This window comes from Apus apus, chromosome 6 (genome assembly GCF_020740795.1).
Source record: "Apus apus isolate bApuApu2 chromosome 6, bApuApu2.pri.cur, whole genome shotgun sequence".
NCBI classification, from domain to species: Eukaryota; Metazoa; Chordata; class Aves; order Apodiformes; family Apodidae; genus Apus; species Apus apus.
Window position 1 is genome coordinate 27,103,134 of NC_067287.1, and position 22,730 is coordinate 27,125,863.

At 37.1% G+C, this 22,730-nt stretch overlaps 1 protein-coding gene across 3 annotated transcripts; it reads left to right on the top strand.

Annotated features, from left to right (window-relative positions):
- Positions 1-484: 484 nt before the first annotated feature.
- ZDBF2 (zinc finger DBF-type containing 2) lies at positions 485-22,607 on the top strand. Of its 3 annotated transcripts, none has more exons than XM_051624112.1 (7): positions 485-569; positions 2,520-2,631; positions 3,252-3,300; positions 3,828-3,879; positions 4,473-4,578; positions 5,388-5,515; positions 11,418-22,607. In XM_051624112.1, exons 2-7 carry the CDS (start codon positions 2,608-2,610, stop codon positions 14,251-14,253), a joined length of 3,195 nt encoding a protein of 1,064 aa, XP_051480072.1. In that variant the 5' UTR covers positions 485-569; positions 2,520-2,607; the 3' UTR covers positions 14,254-22,607. The 3 variants fall into 3 exon arrangements, with proteins under 3 accessions (XP_051480072.1, XP_051480070.1, XP_051480073.1); XM_051624110.1 differs by lacking the exon at positions 485-569 and adding an exon at positions 1,332-1,700; XM_051624113.1 differs by lacking the exons at positions 485-569; positions 2,520-2,631; positions 3,252-3,300; ... (1 more) ...; positions 4,473-4,578; positions 5,388-5,515 and adding an exon at positions 11,263-11,323.
- Positions 22,608-22,730: the final 123 nt, after the last annotated feature.

Consider the following 22,730-nt stretch of genomic DNA (forward strand, 5'->3'; position numbering starts at 1 on the left):
CACTGATAAAATCGAAAACCTACCTAAAGAGGGTACACCATGAAAAGCCAGCTATTTTTAATGGCATAAAATGAATAAAAGTATCAACCCTACAGCCTGCTCCCGAAGATATGAAATAGTGTGTTTCGAAGGAGAAGGTAGCTACTACAGTTGTTGAAATGAAACTCCCAAAGACACTACCTCCCAAACCAGACAACCACTCACTACTGGAGCTGACAAAAAGGCGGACACACAACACCCGCCGGCCTGTCGGCTTCCCAGCGCCTCAGCGGGGGACACGAAGGGGCTCAGGCAGCCTGGGCCCCCGGGCCGCGGCTGCAGGGCCCAGGCAAGCGGAGACAGACGCTGAGGGGAACGGGGGCCCCGGCACGGGCACCACGCGGCGCCGCGGCCCCGCCAGACTGGGCGGGAAACAGCCCGTCCCTCCCTCCCTCCCTCCCTCCCTCCCGCCCCGCAGCGCGGCTCTCCGCCACACCCCCGCCGAGCCGGCCCGACCCGGAGCTGGAAGGAGGGAATGGCGTCCCTTGACCCCAGCCTGTCACGGAAGGAGTCACGGGGAAGTGATGGAGGTGAGGGGAGCCGGGCGGCGGGGCCTGGGGCGGGAGGGGCGGTTGGGGAAGGGCCGCGAGGCTGCGCGCGGGCGGTACCGGCTGTGGTGCCGGCGGCGGCCCCGGGCCCCTCCGCGGCGGGGGGACCCTCGGCAGGGCCTGGCGGGGCTCCCCCGAAAGACCGCGGGGACCCTGCCCTTCCCGGGCAGCGGCGGCCTGGGAGCCGCCTGCGGCTGCGGCCCGGGCGGCGGCCGGTGAGACGGGGCGCGGGGGGAAGCGCGGACACGGCGCCCGGGGGGTCGTGGCACAGCAGGGACGGGGCCCAGAGCCCGAGCTGGGGCTGTGGGGACGGGGAAAAGCAGCTCCTGAAACCGCCTCCCTGCTTGTGCTGATGCCGTCGGAAGACAAATACCTTTGTTTAAGGCAGTTTTCCCTCTTGTTGTTCTGCTATTTACCCAACACGGACTTTCTTAGGTGAAGGGGCGGTAGAGGTTTCGTGACGTGCTTTTGGAGGAACAGTTTTAATTAGCCTTTCTGCCCCTTTTGGCTTATGTTTTACTTGTTGCAGTGCGAGAGTGACACTATCTGGAGAGTTTCTTCGATGCCTTTGACACTTCTGTATGCTGCCCAAATGCACCTTGTTTTTGTGTTTTGTTTTGTTTTTTTTTAAAATATATGTGTACGTTTCATACCTTTGGTTGCCTCTTTATGGGTTTCTTTTGGTCAGTGGGTGTGTCTGATGCTTTTCCATCCTATGGCTGCTGTACACAAAGTAATTTGATAACACGGAAAAGAAACATTGGTGTTAAGGGACGGCTAAAGCAGCCTGGTTAAAAATTTACAAAAAAAACATCTCTGTAGCCAGTTGCTTTTACGTTTGTTAGAATTTTAGAGGATTTTTCAGTGGTAATATGTTTAAGCTAAATCTTGTACATACAGGTTTTCCTCTCCTGTCAACTTTGTACGTGTCTCTGAGAGATGTTACTCTGATGTCGGGGTCTTTTTGTTTACTGAACAATAGCCAGGCTTCTACAAGTTTTACCTAACACATCCTTCCTCCAGTGAGAAAATCTGATCCATCAAATCTTCTTGGACTGTAGAAGAGTGATGAGGTGATCTAGACTGGAGTAATTCCAGTATGGTTTTCCTCATGTATGTGCTATTTAAAGTTACTGTGCTCCTAGCTCAATTTAAATGTCCATGAGTGTGTCTCTCAAACTTAGGATATAACTTGCAGAATTTTACTTGAAGCTGAGTGAACTTTCCTTGAAATATTCCTTGAAATAAGGAAGTAATTAACTGTTTAGTAGGTTTCCTCCAACATGTTGCAGTTGCCACTGCCTAGCATCTCAGATATTTGTATGTGAAGGTGCTTTAATCCAGTTTTGGGGCAGTGAATAGGGGTGAGTGGTTGAGTCCCAACTGACTGTCTGACAGGCCTTTCAGTGAGGTAGCCTTGTCTGTGGTTTCTACACTCTTACTATGTTCCGCATTTGTAGCTTTATCTTAAGAATATATATATATACACACAGTTAATGTACTATTGCAATACCAAAGTAGTTTCTATAACATAAGCAAAACAAAACCTTGTTTTTTCTGACCAGGTTAATGCTCAAAATAGATTAAATTCAGTTTGGTTAGTATTGAGGAATTTGTTTTCTGTTATTGTAGAAGTGTACTTAATTTCATGAGTGCTAGCATCCAAAATGACAACAATATTTAACACACAGGCACTATGAAGAAGAAAGAACAAAATTATTCCAGAAGGAATGGTTAACATTTATGTAGGAAAGATTGTTAAAATAACTTCAGTAATAAAAAAGATATACTGCAGACTTAAAAAAGAGATTTATTCATTTTATTGAGGGATGTGTTTGTAGAGTGGTACAGAAAAATTCACGTGCCTTAGGGCTTGGAAAACATGCATTATTAACTCTATTTTAAAAGGCTCTTTATCTTCTTTGTTGCCAGATGGGATGAGAAAAGATAAGTGTCCTGCACTGCAGATGGCCTTGTGTTCCCTATTTATTGCTTGCTAGTCTGGACTCAGCTTTGGTGGATGAAGAACATTTACAACTCTAAGGTTTGCACTAGGAAGTTGATTTTATGCTTGGATTCCATGATGTAAAAGGACTGTGTGAAACTTGGAAGCTCTTTGTGTTTGAGCACCCTAAAGCACATGACTGCATCTTGCTGCAGTCATATTTTAATTAAAAATTATGGGATTCAGTGTTGGTTTGCAGGTCTTTTTATCAATAAGGATTACTTTTCAGCCTGGGTAATTGTTTTCTGTGGTCTAAGTCTTATATGGTTTTTATTAGAATACATCTTTCATCTTTCTTTTAAAGGCAACTTAGGAAATTAAGTCATTAAATAAATTTGACAAGGTTATTGCTTAATACCTTACAAAAATCTTAAGCTCTATTTGTAAGTAGAGTATTTGACTTTATTAATTAGATCAGAAATCAGCTCCTTCTATCAAAGCTAGCATGCATTGTCAAATATGATATTAGGGTAACTTAGTAAAGCAGAAATTTATTTTTACAATGCAACTTCATTTAAGTCAAGTCTTGGTCTATACCTGGAACAATGTAGTGCTTCTGAACAGCTTGGAGCTTGGACTGAAGGATAAACTTGAGTATGGGCTTTAATGTGTGTTATTTTAAGTTTTTAATTCTTAGTTATTTTCTCTTTTACTTACAGATGTTTGACAGAATCAAACCATCTGATGAAGCTTCTGCTTCTTCACAAGGTGAGAAGTTTAAAGTAGATGTTTTTGTTGCAGCTATTATTTTTCAATGTGATAATTAACAGTAGAAGTGTTAGTTCACCTTGAAGTTTCAATTGCATACTTTGATTTTCCAAACTGAATTGTGGAACTTAGATTGAATAAATTATTTCTGAATCATTCACAGAGGTTCCATGTAGATGTATTTTTCTTGTCCTGCAATAAGCTGTGTAAGACATACTGCATTTTATCTTGGTGGTCATGAATGTAGCAGTATAAATGTAGATTGCCTAGTCTTGATCCCAGAGAAATTGCTAAAAAAATTCCACTTACCTCAGACATGAAAGAGAAAAGTTTATTTTATGAAGCTCTTAGAGGAACTTTGATGAAAAAAAGGATTTCTCTATACATGCTTTCTTGAGCTTACTGAGCTTTTAGTCTTCCTTTAAAGTATTAGTTTTGATAAATGCAATGTAAGACAAGTAACTAATTGCAGGTAAAACTCTATTCCAACTCTGTGATACTCTGTTTTGGCGTTTTGTTTTCTATAGGAATTGAAAGACATTGTATTGAAGGCTCTATGCGACAGGACAGCAGCAGCAGGTAAGTTAGTTGATCTAAATGGCATCTAGTTTAATTCTTACACAAAGTAAACCAGGAACAATCTGTTTTTCAACCTTATCATGTGTAATGGATGACAGCGATGTAATATAGATCAAGTACATGATGGATTTGTACCCATATGCTATTAAAAACTGTGGGAACGTGCATTGTAGTGCCCAAAACTAATGTGTCGGTGTCAAGATTTCTTTGTCTTTGCTCTATATTTTTTTTTTTAAGTTTCAAAATTCTAAAAAAAACAAGAAGAATGAAAAGATGAACTCTGCCTTTTTCTGGAGAGACAGCTCTCTTCAGATTTCAGCCAACTGAAGTTAACATTTGTGTTAGCTGTGCCTTCAGCCTGTTATCCTTTATTCTGCATTTCAGAAAATGTTTCTCTAGTGACAATTGCTTGGGAATACCTTTAAGCACATAGTCCTACTTGACATTATGATTCTGCAATACAAGGATTCATCTTGCAAGTCTGTTCCATCTCTATAGTACGATAGTATTTAGCATTTCCATATTGAGTACATGAAATAAACAATGCAACATCTCTCATTTTTTTCCTTGGTAATATTGCCTGTTTCTTTCAGTTTACACACAAGAGGGCAAGAACATCCTCAGCCTGGAGTATCTACTGTGCAAAACAGACAAGGATACTGCAACTGTTGCCACGTACACTACAGTAATCTGGAACAGGTGAGAAGGCTTCTACATAATTCAGCAACAAACAGCAAGGTGTACCAAAAGGCTTTATCAGCTTATAAAATATCAGTCTTACTGAATAACCAATACTGAATGAAAAATAATAAATGTATTAATTGTACAGTCTATGCACTGAGAAGAAGATACCTTTCTAAAAATACCTAAAAAGATGAGAGTGGAGTGGCATGGCTACTGCAGTCTGCTTTTCTGAGGTGGCACACTCCTGTGCATTGTATCAAATAGGTTTATTTCTGTGGCTCTAATAGTGAAGTCTGTAGATATTGTAAAGTATTAGGGTTAATACTTTATTAGGATTAGGTATCAAGGCTGAAGACATTCAATCAACTGTTTCCTTTTCTGTTCTTTAATACAGTCTCTGGTCTTTTAGACTTTAGAAACTAGAAGCCTATTTAACTTTCTATGCTTATGAAAATTCTCCTTAATTTGAGTGAATTACAGAATGTTTACTTGTATGAAGTTGAATAATATTTTAATAGTAATATATAGATGCGTTTAGGGTATTTATACTAGTTACAAGAGATCTGTGAGCAGCTGTCAGAGCTACTAATTTAGGTTCCGGCTTAGAAAGCTGTTTCAATACATTTTAGTATTATTTGAGATTCCCTAAACGTACTTAAAAATCTCATTGAATCAAGACCTTAAAGTAGAAAAGCCTGAAAAAATGTATTTAAATATTTTCTTAGCAACAGTGTGATGTTTAACCTGAGAACTGTTTTTTTTTTTAACCAGGCCAGTGTGTTAACAGCAGTATTAAATTAGTCATCTGTTTTATCTTTCACCAGCATGTTTTCAGCTCCCAGCATAGGCATTTTACCACTTACTGTAGGAATCGTATGGGCACCAGTAGCCTGATGGAGCGTTTCCTGCAAGATGTTTTACAGCATCATCCCCACAGATACCATGACAACAGGTAAAATACAGCTGGCTATTTTTTATTTTTTAAATGTGTTGGTAGAATACACATGTTAAGAGTTCTTTCTTCTGTTCCTCTGCTGAGCAATACATTTTCCCCATTAGAGGTGAAACTTTCACATTAAAGGTAGTTTAGAAAGGAGTGTATTTATACAAACATGGTCTGAGAATATTGCTTTTCTGTTGCCTCTGCACTTTTAAAATTTGTTTCACTAGTTTAGAATTTGATATAACACTCTAGATAGCAATTAAATGGGAAGACCTGAAAAAAAGGAATATATAGATCATCGGGTATAATGGCAGACTGTACAGTCTGATATGCATTTACAATTATTATAATTTAGGCTCTATATATGTTATATTTTATAATACTGGGCTTTACGTATAAATCTATCAGCATGTTTTATGGTGTGCTTTGAAGGAGTTTCTAATTTTGCTTTATTGTTTATATGGGATGTCAGATGAATATTTAGATGTTTATTTTTTCATTATCCTTGCAGTTCACAACATTCAGTTAATACTTATGTGGATTACATTAATTGGCCAATTCTTTAATGCTCAGATTTTTAAAAGTGTTCTTTTTATTTATCATGTGCATGTTTAAGAGGGATAAGAAGGTGTGGTAAGTTTTTCTCTGTAGATTACAGGAAACCAATCAAATCTCATTCCTCATTTGTTATGTTTTGCAAGACAGACAAAAGATACACATCACTACAAATAAATCAATCCTGACATCTTAAAAAAAATGTAACCCTTCTATCTCAAGACATCTCACAATTTTTTGCCATGGAGAAAACACAGGATTCACTTTAAGAAAACATTCAAATGAAAATAGCACTCTCTTGAGGTGTTGTTAATACAAGGTTATTTCTTTGGTGAACAAAATCTGCTAACTAGGAAAAAACAAGCTACCTATGTTACTCTAAATAGTTGGAAAAAGGAGTGGAATAAGAAAAATAATGTACAAAATCTAGTTGAAGTTGGAGGGACAAGAAGGAAGAGTAATCCCGAATATAGCCAGAGTTTGGAGAAAGAAAAGCAAAGAAGGAAAATAAAGTGTGAATAGATTTATGTTGCGATCCTGCTCTGAAAAATGACTGGAAAAAAAAAGTCACGTTCTTAACTGACGTCTGTGGTGCAAGAATTGGATTATCTTCTTTCTTACATAAAAACACTTGGATTGATACACAGTTTAACTCAGTTCTTAAATACCTGTTGTTACTGTTTAGTTGAATTCACACATGAAATCTTGAGAGTGTCGTTTAAAAGGATTATAGAAATATTTGTGGGACTTGATTTGTTTTTTAGAACCAGAATACCTAGCAGTGATGTGGAAAAAGGAAAAAATCATCAGCGCTTTGCCTTATACTCAATTTTAAAGGATATTTGTGTTCTGCCCTTCCCTCCAGTAAAAAAAAAACAAATACAAAACAACAAATCAGTCCATCCATGAAACTCTTGGTGTGGAAATTTTTTACATAAAGAAATAATATTGAACATTTAAGAGAGTAAATCTTTTGGGAGTAATTTTTAGCAAAACTCAGAAGTTCCTAACTGTATAGAACTCTAGTTCTATTCCCTCTACCTTTGAGTAACTTGGTTATAGGTTATTTTTGAAAATTGGAAAGAGGCTGTTAAGTGAGCTAGAAGCCTAGAAATTTGCTGTAATTAATTCATACCAAAATCTTCTTAGTCCTATATTCAGTCTTCCAGCAGTGTCCAGTTGCCAAGTGTTGAACGCAATGGTGGAAGAACTCTAAAGTGAGAAAATCAAAAGGTTATTTCTACAACCTTTGTCCCTTTAGGTCTAATTCTGACCTTTAAGATTTTGAAGTTCGAACAAAGGTGCTTTATCTCAAAGCTTTGGTGCCATGCAGCAGCAGGGTACAGCAGTTCACCTCACAGGCACTGTTTGATTATCTGATGTATTTGTCTACAATACATTCATATAATAATGTAAACAAACCTCTCCTTATTTTCATTTTATATTATATGAGGTTTCTCCTTTTGCTTAGTCCAATAACCCTTATCTGTACGCTGATGAGTTCTATTCCTTTTTCTTGGATAACCAGAGTTCCAATGTATTCTAAAAGATGAGACACCCCTTTGACTGAGAAAAATGTTGGTTTTGGAGTACGCAAGGAATATTGCAGGTTGTGTAAAAAAATTTTATTTATTTTCTTTGAAAATAATGCATCTTGAGTGGGGAGGAGTTGTATCTTGCTGTTGGTGAATTTATGTGACTGGTTAGGTTTATGTAAAGTGTGTTGTAAGTTTTATTCTTTGTTTATCAAAATTTGACTGAACACCTCAATAGTGTTCCTTTATTTGAATTATTCAGAGGATCCGTTTAGCATTTCTTTGTCATCTGAAGATTTTAATATTTAACTCTTAAAAATTTTGAAAGGGGCAAGTAAGTAATAAAACTTACTCTGAACTGGAGGGTATTCTGCTTCCGATCTTTTGTTGTGATGGTGAGTGATTGTTCAGGCTATTTTATGTTACCAACCAGTTCTCGGTGTTTGGCTTTTTTCCTCCCCTAAAGATTATTTAGCTTTTTAATAGACTCCCAGGGAACTTAATGAAAGCCTTTTGCATATCAAAATGGTAAATATTTTCTTCTTTGTCTGCTGCTTTATCATTGCCTAATATTGCCTAATATCATTGCCTAACCCGCCTGGACGCCTTCCTGTGTGATGTACTCTAGGTGACTCTGCTCTGGCAAGGGGGTTGGACTAGATGATCTTTCGAGGTCCCTTCCAACCCCTAGGATTCTATGATTCTATGATTCTATGATATAGGCCAGAGATTAGTGAGATACAGCTTTATCTTCTGAAAAAGCTAGATGGTGGCTAGATCTTGTAGTCTTCCATCTATTGTATTGTAATGGTTGCTACTTGAGCTAACTTGCCAGGTACAGCTCTAAAAGGTTTTAGTTGCTATGAAACTTTGTATTGCCACCTGTAATTTCACTATTTTTAAATGTCAGCAATGTATTTATCACTTTCCAGTCTTTTGTAACTGTAATTATTTATAACAGAAAAGTTTTGTTGTGGCATTTTTTTCTTCAGACTTTGATCCTGTTATTGTATTTCACATGTATTACCAGGCATAAAACCAAGAACTGTGGCAGGTATCAATTAAACATCCTTCACAGTAAGGAGGAATAACATAACTGGCATCTCAGTTGTGTCTAATTTTGTTTTGTTGTTTCCTTTGACCAAGACAACCATGTCTTCTGTGAGATTTCTGCTCTGGTATGCACGAGCAATGACAGCTACCACTTTAATTTCCTTACTTTCACTTAAATTTTGTATTATTACAATACATAAGGGTTTATGCATTTACACATACTTCACTCTTACACACACACTTTGCCCCGGCACTGTTTTTACAGATACAGGTACACGTGTGTGTCTTGTACATGCTTTTGAATACTGTGTAAAATTATAACAAATTAGACGGGCATGGTGACCTTTATATTTCTAACTTCTGGAAGGTAAACGAAGGTTAGCTTTTGCTATCTGAATTTTCAACATTTAGTGTTTTGACTCAGGAAGAACCTGTACTCAACTTTACCTATGGAGCCATAGGTATTAGTCTGTAATAGTATCCTTTTGGGGGATATGTGTTAATAAAACTTGCACCATTATATCAAATCAAGTATTGACAGTCAATATTTGATATATACCTCACTTTAGTGAATGAAGAATAATATGGACATTGCTTCAGTCCCTGCACTGTGAAATACCTTTTAGGACTGTGTCTTCTAATTTGGTTTCCATGCTATTTTGCATTAAAAAGCTGTTTTGTTTATGACAGTTAGTGGCCTTGTAGTTCTTCTCATGTTGACCTCAGTATATGGGATTATCAATACTCATGATACTTAGTACTCTGTGAAGTAGTCTGGGAGTTGTTAGTGATTATTTTTGAGAGACCATGATGAATGTATGATGTTTCGGAAGGACAGTGAAAAAACAAATGTAGCAATTATCAATTATCAGTAGGGGAAAAGAGAAGATCTGCTTCCAGACTTTGCTTAAATTACAGCCTTTCCTTGAGAACTGAATAACCAAACTGTTCCTAAGAATCTAGAAGTAGTGAGTAATGGTTACTGCTGGTTTAGTCAAGAAAAATTACATTAGGGCATCCTAATTTCCTTCTTTGACAGGGTAACATACCTTGTGAATAGATGAGAATCATCCATCTTGGTGTGCTCTGTCATGTCACATCTATCATGCCATCTTTCAAAAGCCCAGCTTTTGGCATGTTCTTGTAATGAGATTTATAAGCAAGCCAAGAAAAATGTGGTTGGAGATTAAATGGTGATGAAATTAATATGTAGCTGGCTGGAATACTGTTTTCTTAATTGTTAGTGGCTCAGAGAGAGACAAAACAACATCTAATGGTGGATCATTAGTCCTATCACTGATTCCTATCCTGAAGTTTGAAATAGGTGCTCTCAAATATTATTGGGGGAAGATGAGGTAAGGAGCTTTGTTTGTTATGGTGGTAATGCTATGAAGTATGCTTTTCTGGACTAAATCTTAACTCTGTTGTTCAAATGTAAGTTTTTTATATAATTGTTTTTTGAAACAGTGGCCAAACCTGTAATTATTTTCAGGTATAAAACGGTTCTTGCAAGGTGAGAATTCTTGTTTTATCTGCCATCTTTTAGTAAAACACTGAGACATAGCTTTTTTCACGTAAGTTCTCTTGTGACTGTTTTTCAGTGTGAAGGAGCTAGTTAGAAATACTTGCTACAACTTTGCTTGGTCTCAGCTGGCTTTATTAAAAACTAAAGTCTGAGTCCTTCAAGGACTTCTGCAGATGTTGACTATTAAGCATTGTTAATTCTGTTGGCTCCAGGTAGATTTTTAAACTTTCAGTAAATGTGGAAGCTGGATGTTTATAAGCAAGGAAATTACTGTAGAATACGATATATTCACAATACTTCTCTTAGAAGTTGTGTACCAGATATCCATGTGTACCACATACCTACCATAAGAGATATATGGTTGTCTGTTAAAATAAGCATCTATTTGGGTCTCACAAGGCCTGGTTGTAACTTTCAAATGAAGTGTAATATTCTGTGTTCGGTTATATTTACTTTTTTAAAAAATTGTTTTCATTGAATTTGCCCAGCTGTATGTTGAAGTCTCATGGATTCCTGGGTTGTGTAAGAGAAATAGTCCCTATCTGTCTGTTCTACTAATTCTGCAAGACATAAACATTTGTATTTGAGGTAGTCCTAAAGACAAAACTGCCAGTTACAGAATATATACAAATCTGCCGTTATCACAGTGAAGTTGAACAATCATAGCTTGGCTTCTTGTAGAAGTGAGTCAGAAGCTGTGGTATGTCTGTGAGAAACAGTCAGCATGGAATTCCTTGGCAACATGTGTAGAGTTTGTATCGGACAGCCACATTTTGTAGGGAAAGGGGCATTTATACTCAATAGTATTTTTACACTGTGCCATATTATAATTTCTATTCCTCTACAAAAGCTCAATATTAATTAATGATAGTTTTACCAGTGAAATAACCTCTTTATAAGCTCACAATTTCAAATAAAGGAAATACATTTGTTTTTTTTTCATGTTTTCTGTATTTATAAAATGATTGTAATGTATGTTTGGCTGTTGTTAATGGCTGGTTGCATGAACAGGGTAACCAACTAATGCCTGAATTGTTATCTTTAGCTCTGTAGAACGTTCCCCCCTCCACCCTTTTTGAAATGGAGTATCTCTGCTAAAGTAGCAGAGCTGGTGTCTTGAATTTGTCCATTAGGTGTGATGCACTCTAGGTAATTACTTTTTTTTTTAATCACTATTGCTTGACAAATCTTAAGCATATTTACAGTATTTATATGAAGTGGGTTTTTTTTCTTTCCTCTTTAGGCCAACCTATGATGACATGCCACTCCCCATCACTCCAGAGGCTGATAGAATTGCTTGCCTGTCCCCAGAAGAGATGGAGGAAAAGAGGAGCAGAGGCAGACAGGAAATTTCCGGCAAAGACCAGGAGTCTGTTGGTGAAATACGCTCTTCTGCTCCATGTGTGTCTCGTGAGAGCACAAAGAAAACTTCTGTAGCACAAGCATGTATTCAAAAACTAGAAAGACGGCAGGAACATGTTACAAGACCATCACAGCAGTTTGTGGGCATTTGTAGCAACAAGAAATGGGATACCATGAAAGATGCTCAAATTGCAAATCATAGCCATGGAGGCCAGTTTACAGCTGTAAACTCTGTACCTCAGCATTCTTCTGTAAATCCTTTAATCCGTAGTTCTTCTGCTAATCCTAAAACAGGAAAAAATGTTAGGAATTTGGCAGCATCAAATCTGATTCCGCATAGTGGATGTGATAAAACAGGAATGAAGGTATGCAGTAGTGATGTGTTATTGAACCCATGCTTGATTCCTCCAGCACTGATTCACCCAAAATGCCCTTCAGTTTCTCATCAGAATCTTATGTGCAGCCACAGCAATTCTTTATGTATTACCTCAGGTCAATCTCTCTCAAAACGAGATGGTTTGCGAACTCAGGATGAAACTTTGGTGTCTGATTTCCATCTCAGGGATACTGGGAGTATCAGCAGCTCCCTGCATCTTGGGACTTCCCCACAACTAGCAAGATGCAAAAACGTGAAAACAAGCAGAGATTATGCAAGTACAGTGGATGAAACTATTGAAGATGTTATTTTGAAATACTGCCATGGAAATACATCTGAAAAAAAATATTTCAAAGAAGAGAATAAGCCCTGTTTAACTTTTTCATCACTTCTGGACCATACTCATTTAGAGGGTTCTGAAATGAGTTTTGACTGTGATGCACCTATTCAGTCAGGAGCAGACTTACCCAAGGCAGCTATAAAAGATATAGAATTCCTAAAAGAGGTCCAAATAAGCTTGCGAGATAAAGACTATGAAACACAACTCTCTTCTGTTTTAAAAAATAAGTCAATAGACAAAATAGAAGCAGTGAAACAGGGTGTTGTAGTTCATACTGAAGAACCAGTTCTTCCAGCTCTGCCTCATGTGCCTCCTTCTTTTGTGGGAAAGACTTGGTCTCAAATAATGTATGAAGATGATATAAAAATTGAAGAACTTGTACGTGATTTCAGGGAAGGTCGTTTTCGCTGCTACTTTGACAGTGAATCCTCAGCTAACTGTACAGGGAAGAGAATGAAGAAAAAAAAGGATGAAAAACATAAAAATATTATTGGGGCTAATAAAACAGAAGGTGTATCAGTTAAAGTGTTGCCAGAATTTAATGATGCATTAAGTGGTGACTCTGATTTTGATAACCCATCTTTAGCCTCAGATACACTATGCAACCCACAAGTTCTTAAAATGCCTCAGAAAAGGACATGGCGTCTGGCTTCAAGATGCCAAGTGGTTAAAGTCAGCCATGGCACCCAAACAAGTTTATTGAACTACCCTGTACCAAAAAGAAAAATGTCTAGAAGGGAATCTGATCCAGCTGATCAGAAAGCAAGCATTGTTTGGCCAGAGAATGAAAAAACTCCAAACATGAAAACTAGACTATGTGCCCTTAAACTTCCTGAGTCCTATAGCAAGATTATGAGTCCTGTACAGCCCAAGACAGTGGTGTATGTACTTTCATGTCCAGAGGTAAAACAGTGTAAAGGCAAACCTATAGATATTCCCAAAATGAGAAACAAGCGGAACTCCACAGAAAGCAAGGACTCTGTAAGGTACAAATACAAACAGTGCTCTTTAAAGTATTATGACCCACTGACAAATCGAATTCTGAAAATGCCACCGAAGAGTACAGTTGGAGAAAAAGCCAAAAAGCCCTCCCATGTTCGACAGCTTTTCAGAAGTCTCAGCTTTGATGCAAACATGAGGAAACTAACTGACACACAGAGAGAAAGCACGCCGTCAAAGTCACTTGATTGCTCAGACTTCTATAGTTCATCTTCAGCATCTTTTCTGCCAGATCCAGGTAAAGGGAATGATGCAGCCTCCAGTCCAAAGGCAGATGGATCTTCTGTTTGCACAGAAAGAACAGATTGTCTGGTATCTGGTCACTCTGAGAACTCTCTTAAACATGTAATCATTTCACCTTTGAACTCTCACCAGTCTGTGGTAGAAGCAGATGTTAGATTAACTCCATTTAACAGCAGAGTTACCAAAACTCCTCTGACTTCTATCAGGAGCGAGAGGCTAGAGAGGGAGAGTCCAAAGGCAATATGGAAGAGAAAAGAAGGCACTAATAAAGAACCAGTTTTTTCAAGAAAGGCTGCAGGACCGATGTCTGTCAGATGTGCTGTTGGGAGGAGAGGAAACAGAGTAACCACAGGCAAGCAACCTTCCAGAACTAAAAAACAGCAAAAAGAGGGGATGAGAAGGCAACTTCGTTCTCATTCCCAGAAATCATCTGCATTCTCCATCTGTAGGTGCCAGACAAGGAAAACTACAGTGGGAAAGCACCTTAAGAAAGAGAAGCCTGATGCTAAAAAATTAAAGGTGAGGAGGAAACCAAAACGGACCTTTCTGAACTCAACAGTTGTCACAGGGATTCCTGAAAAGAGGCAGAAAGTCATGTCCAAATCTTTCCCAAAGAAGCCAGAGGGAGCTTCTTCCAAAGTCAGGAAGTGGGAAATAAGTGCAGATCAGAGTCACCCTGGCACTGTGAACCAACCCTCTAGAAGCACTTCTACTGTACCATTACTACGAAAATGTCTTGTTCTACCAGGTGAGAGCTAGCTACCAAAAGAACTTTTTTTTTATAGCCAGCACCTGGAAAAAATTGAGGAAAAGGAAGAGGAACAAAAGGAAGTCATAGATGAAACAGTTGAAGTGCTAGATCTCCAGGAAGTGCAAAACCAGTCTAATGTGAAACATGTACAACTGTAAACTCAGCTCTTGTTCCTGGAATATGGGAATGTAATGTATTGCACTGTTGTACTGTATAAAGCTGCAGAAGTTGTGCAGTTAAGTTGAAAAGCACTTAGAATCCTATTTACTAGACTTCCTGGAAATATGTACAAAGCAGTTATTTTGAAGAAAAAGTCACTGTGGGTTCTCATCAAGCAATAACGGCCCATGCTGGTAAGGAGATGTGTCTCTCTAGGGCACTGTTCAAGTGGTGGTGGCTACAGTGAAATCTCAAATTCCAGAAGAAATATAGGTTAAGGATTTGGGTTGTGTGTTTGTTTTTAAAATAGCTGATTGATTAAGTTTATAGGTGTATTTCACATTCCTTGGGGGGGCATGGAAAAGTTTTAATACAAACAAATAGCAGTGAGTTTGAGTTTCTGTGCTTTATCATTTTAATTGGGTGCACTGCTGGTTACATTTTTATATGCTGTAGTTGGAACTTCCTTTTTAAACTTTAAATTTAATAAACCTTAAGCAGCATCCAACTAAATGTATTAGAGTTCAAATATCTGCTTAAGCAGGTATTTGAATATTTGTTTAAAATATTTTGTTGAATTAAAATTATATTCAATAGTGATTCGTGTTTTGCCACTGATGCTCTAACTACTATGATTTGATGGCAAAAAAGTCTAGTGTTTTGATTGAGGTTTGTTTTTTGAATAGTTATTATGATGACAGCTTATTTAATGTATTTAGGAGACCTAAACCCCAGTCTTGCAGATATTTCTATGGTTTAAAATCCAATATTAATTGTTAATTTGTATTAAGTTAAGCATATAATAACATAATCACAGTCAGGGCTGTGATTTGTAAATCTGCAATTTGGTATATTATATAATCTTAATGTAAAGGCTTTTACAAATTCAGTAGTTGTACAATACATCTTTCAGAACACAAGAAAAACATTAAAAAGACCAGACCCTGCTCTCTCTACAATTGAACATAACATCTGTGCATTTTCCCCTGAAAAAAACAAAATTATTCTTGAGTCATTTTCTGAAGTCTCAAGGGTCACTGGTTGGATTAAGATAAAGGTGGACTTTGAAATGTTTTATTTTAATATACTGTATCTGAAGGAAATAGAAGAGCTGTCATCATAAACTACTTGTTGAAAAATATTTTTGGGATTTTTTCAGTATATGTGGCAGGGTAAATAAAAGATGTGCATGCACTTAAGTGAGCTGGTAACTAAGTTCCTTTACAGGTTAAATATGGTCTGACAGATTATTGATAAAAAAAAAAAATTTAGAAAGAAAAGTTTATTTCTATGGATAAATTGTCCTATGGTTGTCAGTAGACACAGAATCTTATGACTGTATTGCAAGTCACTGGAAAATGAAGGGTTATGAGTTCTTGTAGCCCACTTAACTAATTGTGCCTGTATAATTTAATATTTTGTCTGATATAAAATTTGTCTGATATGATTTTTTTTAAAGCAAAGTTTTAAAGGAATGGTTTTTATAGAAAGGCTAATTTTTAGATAGAGCAAAAGTTTTTTAGATAAAGATTGTTTTAAAGCAAAGCTTTAAAGTAACTATAGATAACTCCCATTCTAACATATTTTTATGATACAAAAATGTTTTTCTATCTAACTTCTTCCATCTTAGTTTTCACAATGTTGTACACATGAGAAGAGCATTGTTTTGTGTGTGAATAAGGCTTAAGGTCACTAGTGCATATTGTTTACAGCCAAAAATACTGTTCTCCATACTGATTCACTGCAAGCTTGTGTTTCTCCAGCACACTTTTCCTTTAAACCTTGAGTAATAAAAGTACCTTGAAGACTATAGAATGACTAATGTTTTTAGACTGAAATGTCTTTTATTATTATTTTTTTATTAATTTATTTTTTATATAATAGACCCCTTTGTCAGGGTGGGATTTTTAAAAGGAAAATATATTTTATATTTAAATAAAAGTGTAGCTATATATTTTCAGTAAAAAAAACCACAACAACAAACAAAAAACCCAAACAAAACAAAGCAAAAATACAAACAAAACGAAAAAAAACAACAACACAAAAAAACCCAACCCAAACCCAACAGAAAAACCAAACAAAACCCACTGAACCCATAACAGAACAGCAAGTATGAAATTTAACTTTTTTTTTATTTTTAATTGGACTTAAGACCCTAATGTCTGAAAACATTTTTGTGCTTCGTAGTGTCAAAGTTACTGGAAGTTTTCATGTTATTCTCTGCTTCACTTCTGACTGCTTGGAAACCTCTTGTGTGCATGCTCAATGGCTGCCAGGAAAAGAGGGAGACTGAGATATGAGAAGTAAATGTAGAAGCTGCTTTGGAAAAGGGAATTGATGAAGAGATGTGCAAAATAAAAGAGGGGCAGAAACACTCAAAATATCATGTGCATGATGGAGAAAAGAGGTTTCTGGGGTCTTGAGGAATTAGTCATACACCTTCCAATCAGATAAATTATACAGATTCTGCCGCCGTTATTGAATAGCACATTGTTGCCATTATTTTCATGAGCAGCATGGCTGAAGCTTGGAAACAGGATTGTGAAGTCTACACCAATGGAAAACTTGAAAGCCGAAATACTTTCTTACTGAAATTGATAGGAAGGTTGAGGGGGTGTTTTTGTTTTGTTTCTTTTTTCATGTTACTGAACAAAGATGTTTGTCAGTATGCTTGCATCTCTTACTCTAAGAAAAGATAACTGAATTAAAAATGAATGAAGTCATGCTTTTTTAATTTAATTGGCTGGAGTTAGATGCAGGATATTTTATAATAGTTGAGAAAAATGTTACCATTTCTTCTTCTATGCAGATGTAATTTTGTCCTTTTGCAAGTTCATACTTAAGTTTTTTATACATTCAGTAATTTAAAAAATGTTTCTCCCCTACAAAGTACTCATTCAACCTTTTAAAACAATCTAATTCTAAGCAGCTTGATTTTTATTATTTACTTGTATTGTGAACCTCGAGTGTGACCCAGACTCATACTGTGCCAAGTGCTAACCGAACAGAATAGCAAGTCCCCAAAACTTTAAATGTCTGAGGCACCCAGCAGTTCTTCAGTTCCTTTTATTATAGGATTTTTTGCTTTCTAATTCTTTCTCACAAGTTTGCATCCAATGTTCTTGTAATTGTAGTATGAAAGTGCTCCTGTCTGGGACTCAGATAAAATGAAGTATTTAGTTGCATTTATAATGAGACTATGACTTAATCTGAAGTTGTGTTTAACTTTCATGCTAAATTTGTGCCCAAATGAGAATGTGGGTTTGTTGTTTTCATGTTCTTGTAGTTGGTAATGTACTTTGCAGTACTCTTGTGTGATGTGGTAACTTTTCACCTGCTTCTCTGTATCTACTATCTGTGTTCATTTGGACACAATGTGACTTCGTCAGAGTACAGTGTTACTTCAAGCTTGTCCGGTGAGGTTGCTGGATGCTCTATCTTCAGCTCCTTTAGTTTCAGATTTATTATTTCTGTGTTTCTCCTCCATCATGCATTTGGATTTTTTCTTTAATGTTGTGAAGAGCTAAAATACAGGATAGGATCTTTTGTTTGCAAGTAAATCAGTGACAGATAACAGAAGTGCATGGTGTCCTGATTTGAAGTACAGAGGACAAGCTGGTATGTGTGCTTGGAAGCCTGCTGGTTTCATGAAGGAGTTCAAAACAGGAGTGATTCTTGATTTCTTTAGCTGTCTTCCTTTCTGTTTTTCCCTAGGGTAACTCTGCCTGAAAATGGAGTAATCTGGATTCATACTTACTCTAAAATAGAAGTGTTTCAGTTGTTGTTCTTTTGGGGACAGATAAGAAAAGTAAAATGTATCTCACTTGCTAATGCAATTAAAATCCCAGAATTTTTGTCTTTAATGGTTTATATGCTATGAATTAGATCATTCCTGATCATCTTCTTCAAAAAGCTCTGTAGTACCATTGAGCTGGGTATGCCTGGAAGTGAAGGTTTTGTTTCTTGCTTGCTTATGTTTTGCAGTTATGAATTTATTATTTTTTTCAGCAGAAAAAATATTGTTTTAATAAAATACTGAATTTATGGTTTTGTAGTTTCTTTATTCCTGAAGTGGAATTTAACTTGAAACTATGTGCTATAATATGTTGTGGAAAAAACACCACAGAATAACTTACTACTTTTGAAGAAGGCCAGGCATAATTTAAGCAGCTGTTCATAGCTGTATATCTTGACCTAAGTTAAAGTCTTCTGTTGACTTCAGGGAAGCCAAGATTCATCCCATCCTGTGGCAACTGAAGCAGACATCCTTGGATGTCATTGAAAAAGCACTGGATGTATTTGAGATGTCTAATTGCATGTTGGCAGCAGGAAATCAAGAAGCACTAAGCACATGGCAAGCTCGATTCCTGTAGACCTTAGTTTTTTCAGAATGTGCACTTAAGAAATGAGGGCAGGAACTACCAGTATCATAATGCTGAGAAGCTTTCTACTTTATACAGAATGGATTAGCTTCTCTGAAAGGAAATCAGTCCTGATTATGATCTTACAATGCATGCAGAACTCTTCAAAGCTGTGTGCAAAGGTACTTCTGAAAGTGTTTTTTCTGGTGTATAGAATACTGGGGTACCTTGAACAATAGGATACCCTGTGTAGAAGACCTTGGTTCCTTAAATTTAGTAATTTGCTGTTTTTAATAGTGCCTGTTTCACCGAGCATGATCTTTCGCAGGAGCAATGCACACAGATGTGTCAGTTTGAATCAATAAATGGCTGAAAGGCATAGACATCATGTTTCCTGAAGCTGCAATACATCAATAAAATTTCAGGACATGCTTTACAGTTTTCAACCTATACTTGAAGATGGCTAAGTATTGTATAGTTGGCTAGAATGAAATTACTACTGTCTAATAATTCATTGAAGACACAACATATTGTGAACCATCTAAATATTTAGTTACAAACATGATACTCGAACCAAAGTCTGTCTGTTGCATCTTGGGAAATGTGTCCAGTATAATGGAGCTCCAGGTCAAACTGGAATGTTTTAGATTTATTATTAAATTAATAACATGGTTTTAGTTGACTTCGGATTAATTGGATTTATTAGTGTCTTGATGCACAAAATTTCTGTGTTACTGTGGTCCTGGAAGTAATGATTTTCTTGAAATGCAGAAGTGTTGTTTTTAATGAAATATATTAACATAAATAATTGTTACAGCTTACATGATTTAACGATGTCAGTGATTCTAAACCCAGGTTTTTTCTTTGTCAGTGTTTCTCCATTAAGGAAAACTGAAAAACAAAAAACAGTTATTCCCAAATATTAGCATTCATAAACAGGGCTTTTAAATCTCTCACATCCTCAAATAAAAATACACTTCAGTGTACTAAGCTGATCAGTTTTTCGTATTTGCTGTGTCGTATTGCTTTATTGTTGGCACTGGTGCAACTGAAAATGTTGGTTATAGCTTATTTAGTCATTCTTAATATTGTACAAGCAAGTTGCAGAATCAAAATATATCCTTGTTAGCTCAGGCAGAGAGCTTAGACACTGTCTGCAGGCATGGAGGTTGTGCTGTAAGAAATAAAAGTGAAGGGGGTAGCCATAGTTCTTGGCATATCTGTTGCATCCCTTGTGAATGCAGTGTGTGTGCATGACTTGCTTTTGATTGCAGTAAAGATTTAAGATTAAGAGGGTAGAAGTGAGGAGAGGTCTTGAAGATGAAGTATAGCTTGGAACTAGATTAATGTATATTCAGTTTTTCTTACCTTTGTTTTTCTTATCTAGTGTTTATCTTTGTTTTGTGTGAAACTCTGCAAAAGGTGTAAAAATCCATTTACTTCCTGTGGTGGCAGATTCCAGCATTCTTTCTTTTGTTGTGTTACTTGTATTTACTTAACACATGGATAATATTGCTCTTTACTGCTCCTGGTTTTGATTCTTTCAGGTACTGCTAAAAGGGGTAGTATTATTATAACAAAGAATGGGTATATGCTTCTTTTTGAAGGCTACAAAGAAAAGTTGTAAGGCAGTATGTGGCTACCAGCAGGTATCTCCAAACACTGAAAGGAACTCTGTTAAAATTGTGGTCTAATGATGACTAATCAATCAATCAGTTGCCCAAATGATAACAGAAGCACTTGTGCTTTTTGTTTTAATGGCGTTAGACTCAATCTGCATACAATTTAAAATAAATGTACTGACTGTTTGGTAACATTTTTTTGATTTTCAAATATGTTTAACACTTCAATTTTCCATTCTGTTTTAGCTAGTTGTCATTTCCTGAGTTACTGCCAACACACAGTAGTTTTGAATGGATCTGGGGTCAGGATAATGTTGTAGTCAAAATCAGCATATCTTCACCTACCACAATTAGTTAATGTTTACACAGTGCTTCTTGTGGATGTAAAAAACTTGAAAGTGTTCAATATTATCGAGAGTTATCTTCAGTATTCTTATTTTAGATGTTAGTGTTCAGTGGGTTTTGTGAAATGCATTGGTAAGCACTACATTTTTTTCTTTTTAGAGCTTAAAAGGCAACACACTAATGGGAGTTGTATTTTTCATATTTTTTTTCTAACTTTATAGAAACTGTCCACTTTCTCCCTCACACTCCCCAATTTTAAAATAAGAATTCATCTGCAATGCAGAGTCCTCCATCTTTATTTTTCTCGGAGTAGGGTGTGATGAGTGTCATTTGGCTGTATCGTGAATGTACTTTTATGTAATTATGCAGTAATTGCCTGTCCCTTCATAGATAGTTCTGTCTTTGAATAGAAACTGTAAAGGGGAGCCAGACCTCCACACCTGTCTGTCTTCAGTCCTTGGGTCTTGTTTTATTGCCTACCCCACCCTTTTCAGGCTCGCTGGTACAGCCAGTGTGTCAACTACTCTATTTTCCTTTATTTCACATAACTCTAGGGTATTTTTAATGTTTTTAATTCCCAGAGAAGTATTGATTGAAAGTCCATTTTCAACCAGTTTTTTCTGTAAGAGTCACATCTCCGTGTGTGTTTGGGGAAACAAAATCTGACAGTTACATTTTGGCAACTTTTGTGTTCCCACTGCCTCCTCTAAGCTCACAGAACTTCAGTAAAGGCTGAGGTTGGCAGGCACCTCTGGAGATGATCTGGTCCAGGCCCTGCTCAGCGCAGCCACAGTTGGAGCACCCCACATGCCATGGGGTTTTGAGTACCTCCAAGCACACACACTTCACAGTCTATGTGAGCAACCTGTTCCAGCATCTGACCACCCTCACAGTTAAAAAGGTTTTTATCTCTGTGTTTAAATGGAATTTTCCATGTTTCAGTTTGTGCTTGATGCCTTCTGTCATTTCACCCCACACTGTTGAGAAGAGCCTGCCTGCTGGCAGCTGGACCTGCTTGTGCTGTGTGTCCCCAGGTGTGCTGGCACAGCCTGCAGTGGCTGTGGGGGAAGCTGGCACTGAACTCCTTGCCCATAAAGGAGAGGTGGCTGTGACAAACAGCTGCGCCAATGAGGACCTGTGCAGGCTTTGGTTTTGCTGTGGTTTACCTGGCTTCTGTGGTAAAATGAGTCCTCTAAACCAACTTCCTAAGGCCTAACACTTCCTCCTTTTTATCCTTCACAGGAGCTAAGGTTTTGTTTTGGTTTGTTTTTTTTTCAATGGAGGATTTTTCCTTAGTTCTTTTTAAAAAATATTTTAAATTATACGAGTTTCCTGACTGTAAATCTAAGACTTCACAGTTGTTTGCTACTTGAGAGTGAAGAGGGCTATCACTTATGTCACTGTCTCAGGTTTGTGCTTACAAGGAAGGAAGATTTTGTTTGTGAAATATGATGTTTGACGGTATTTACATGCTAAGTGTGGATGCTTCTGTAGGGAAAGTTTGTGGTGGTTTTGATTTTTATTTAAATGTTTAAACTTAATGCACTTGATTTAAGTGAAGGTCATGTAGCATCTCAGAAATCTGTGGGAGGATACCTGCTCTTCTTCAGCCTTAATACACATAGAATTTTCCTCTTGTAATTGCAAAACACATCTACTACACTGAAAATACCTGTATGGTATTCAGTATTTGGTATCAAGTTTTTATCTGTTCATGTTTGTGGATACACTGGACTTATTTGTCAGCTAGTGTTTCATTAAAAGATGGGTCTGAGACAAATTATTGTGTTGAAGTAACAGACTTTTGAAAGTTTGGATGTGGATCCTAATTTTGCAGTTTGAATACATTAATAAATAAAAAAAGAAAATCCAGAATTGCTTTTTTTTTTTTTCTCCACTCAACGGATGACAATAGGGCATCAGTCCAAATCAGATATCTAAGAGAAAACCAGCAAGCTTCTGTTGGTTCAAGGGGATCTACTTCTGAGCTTCACATGA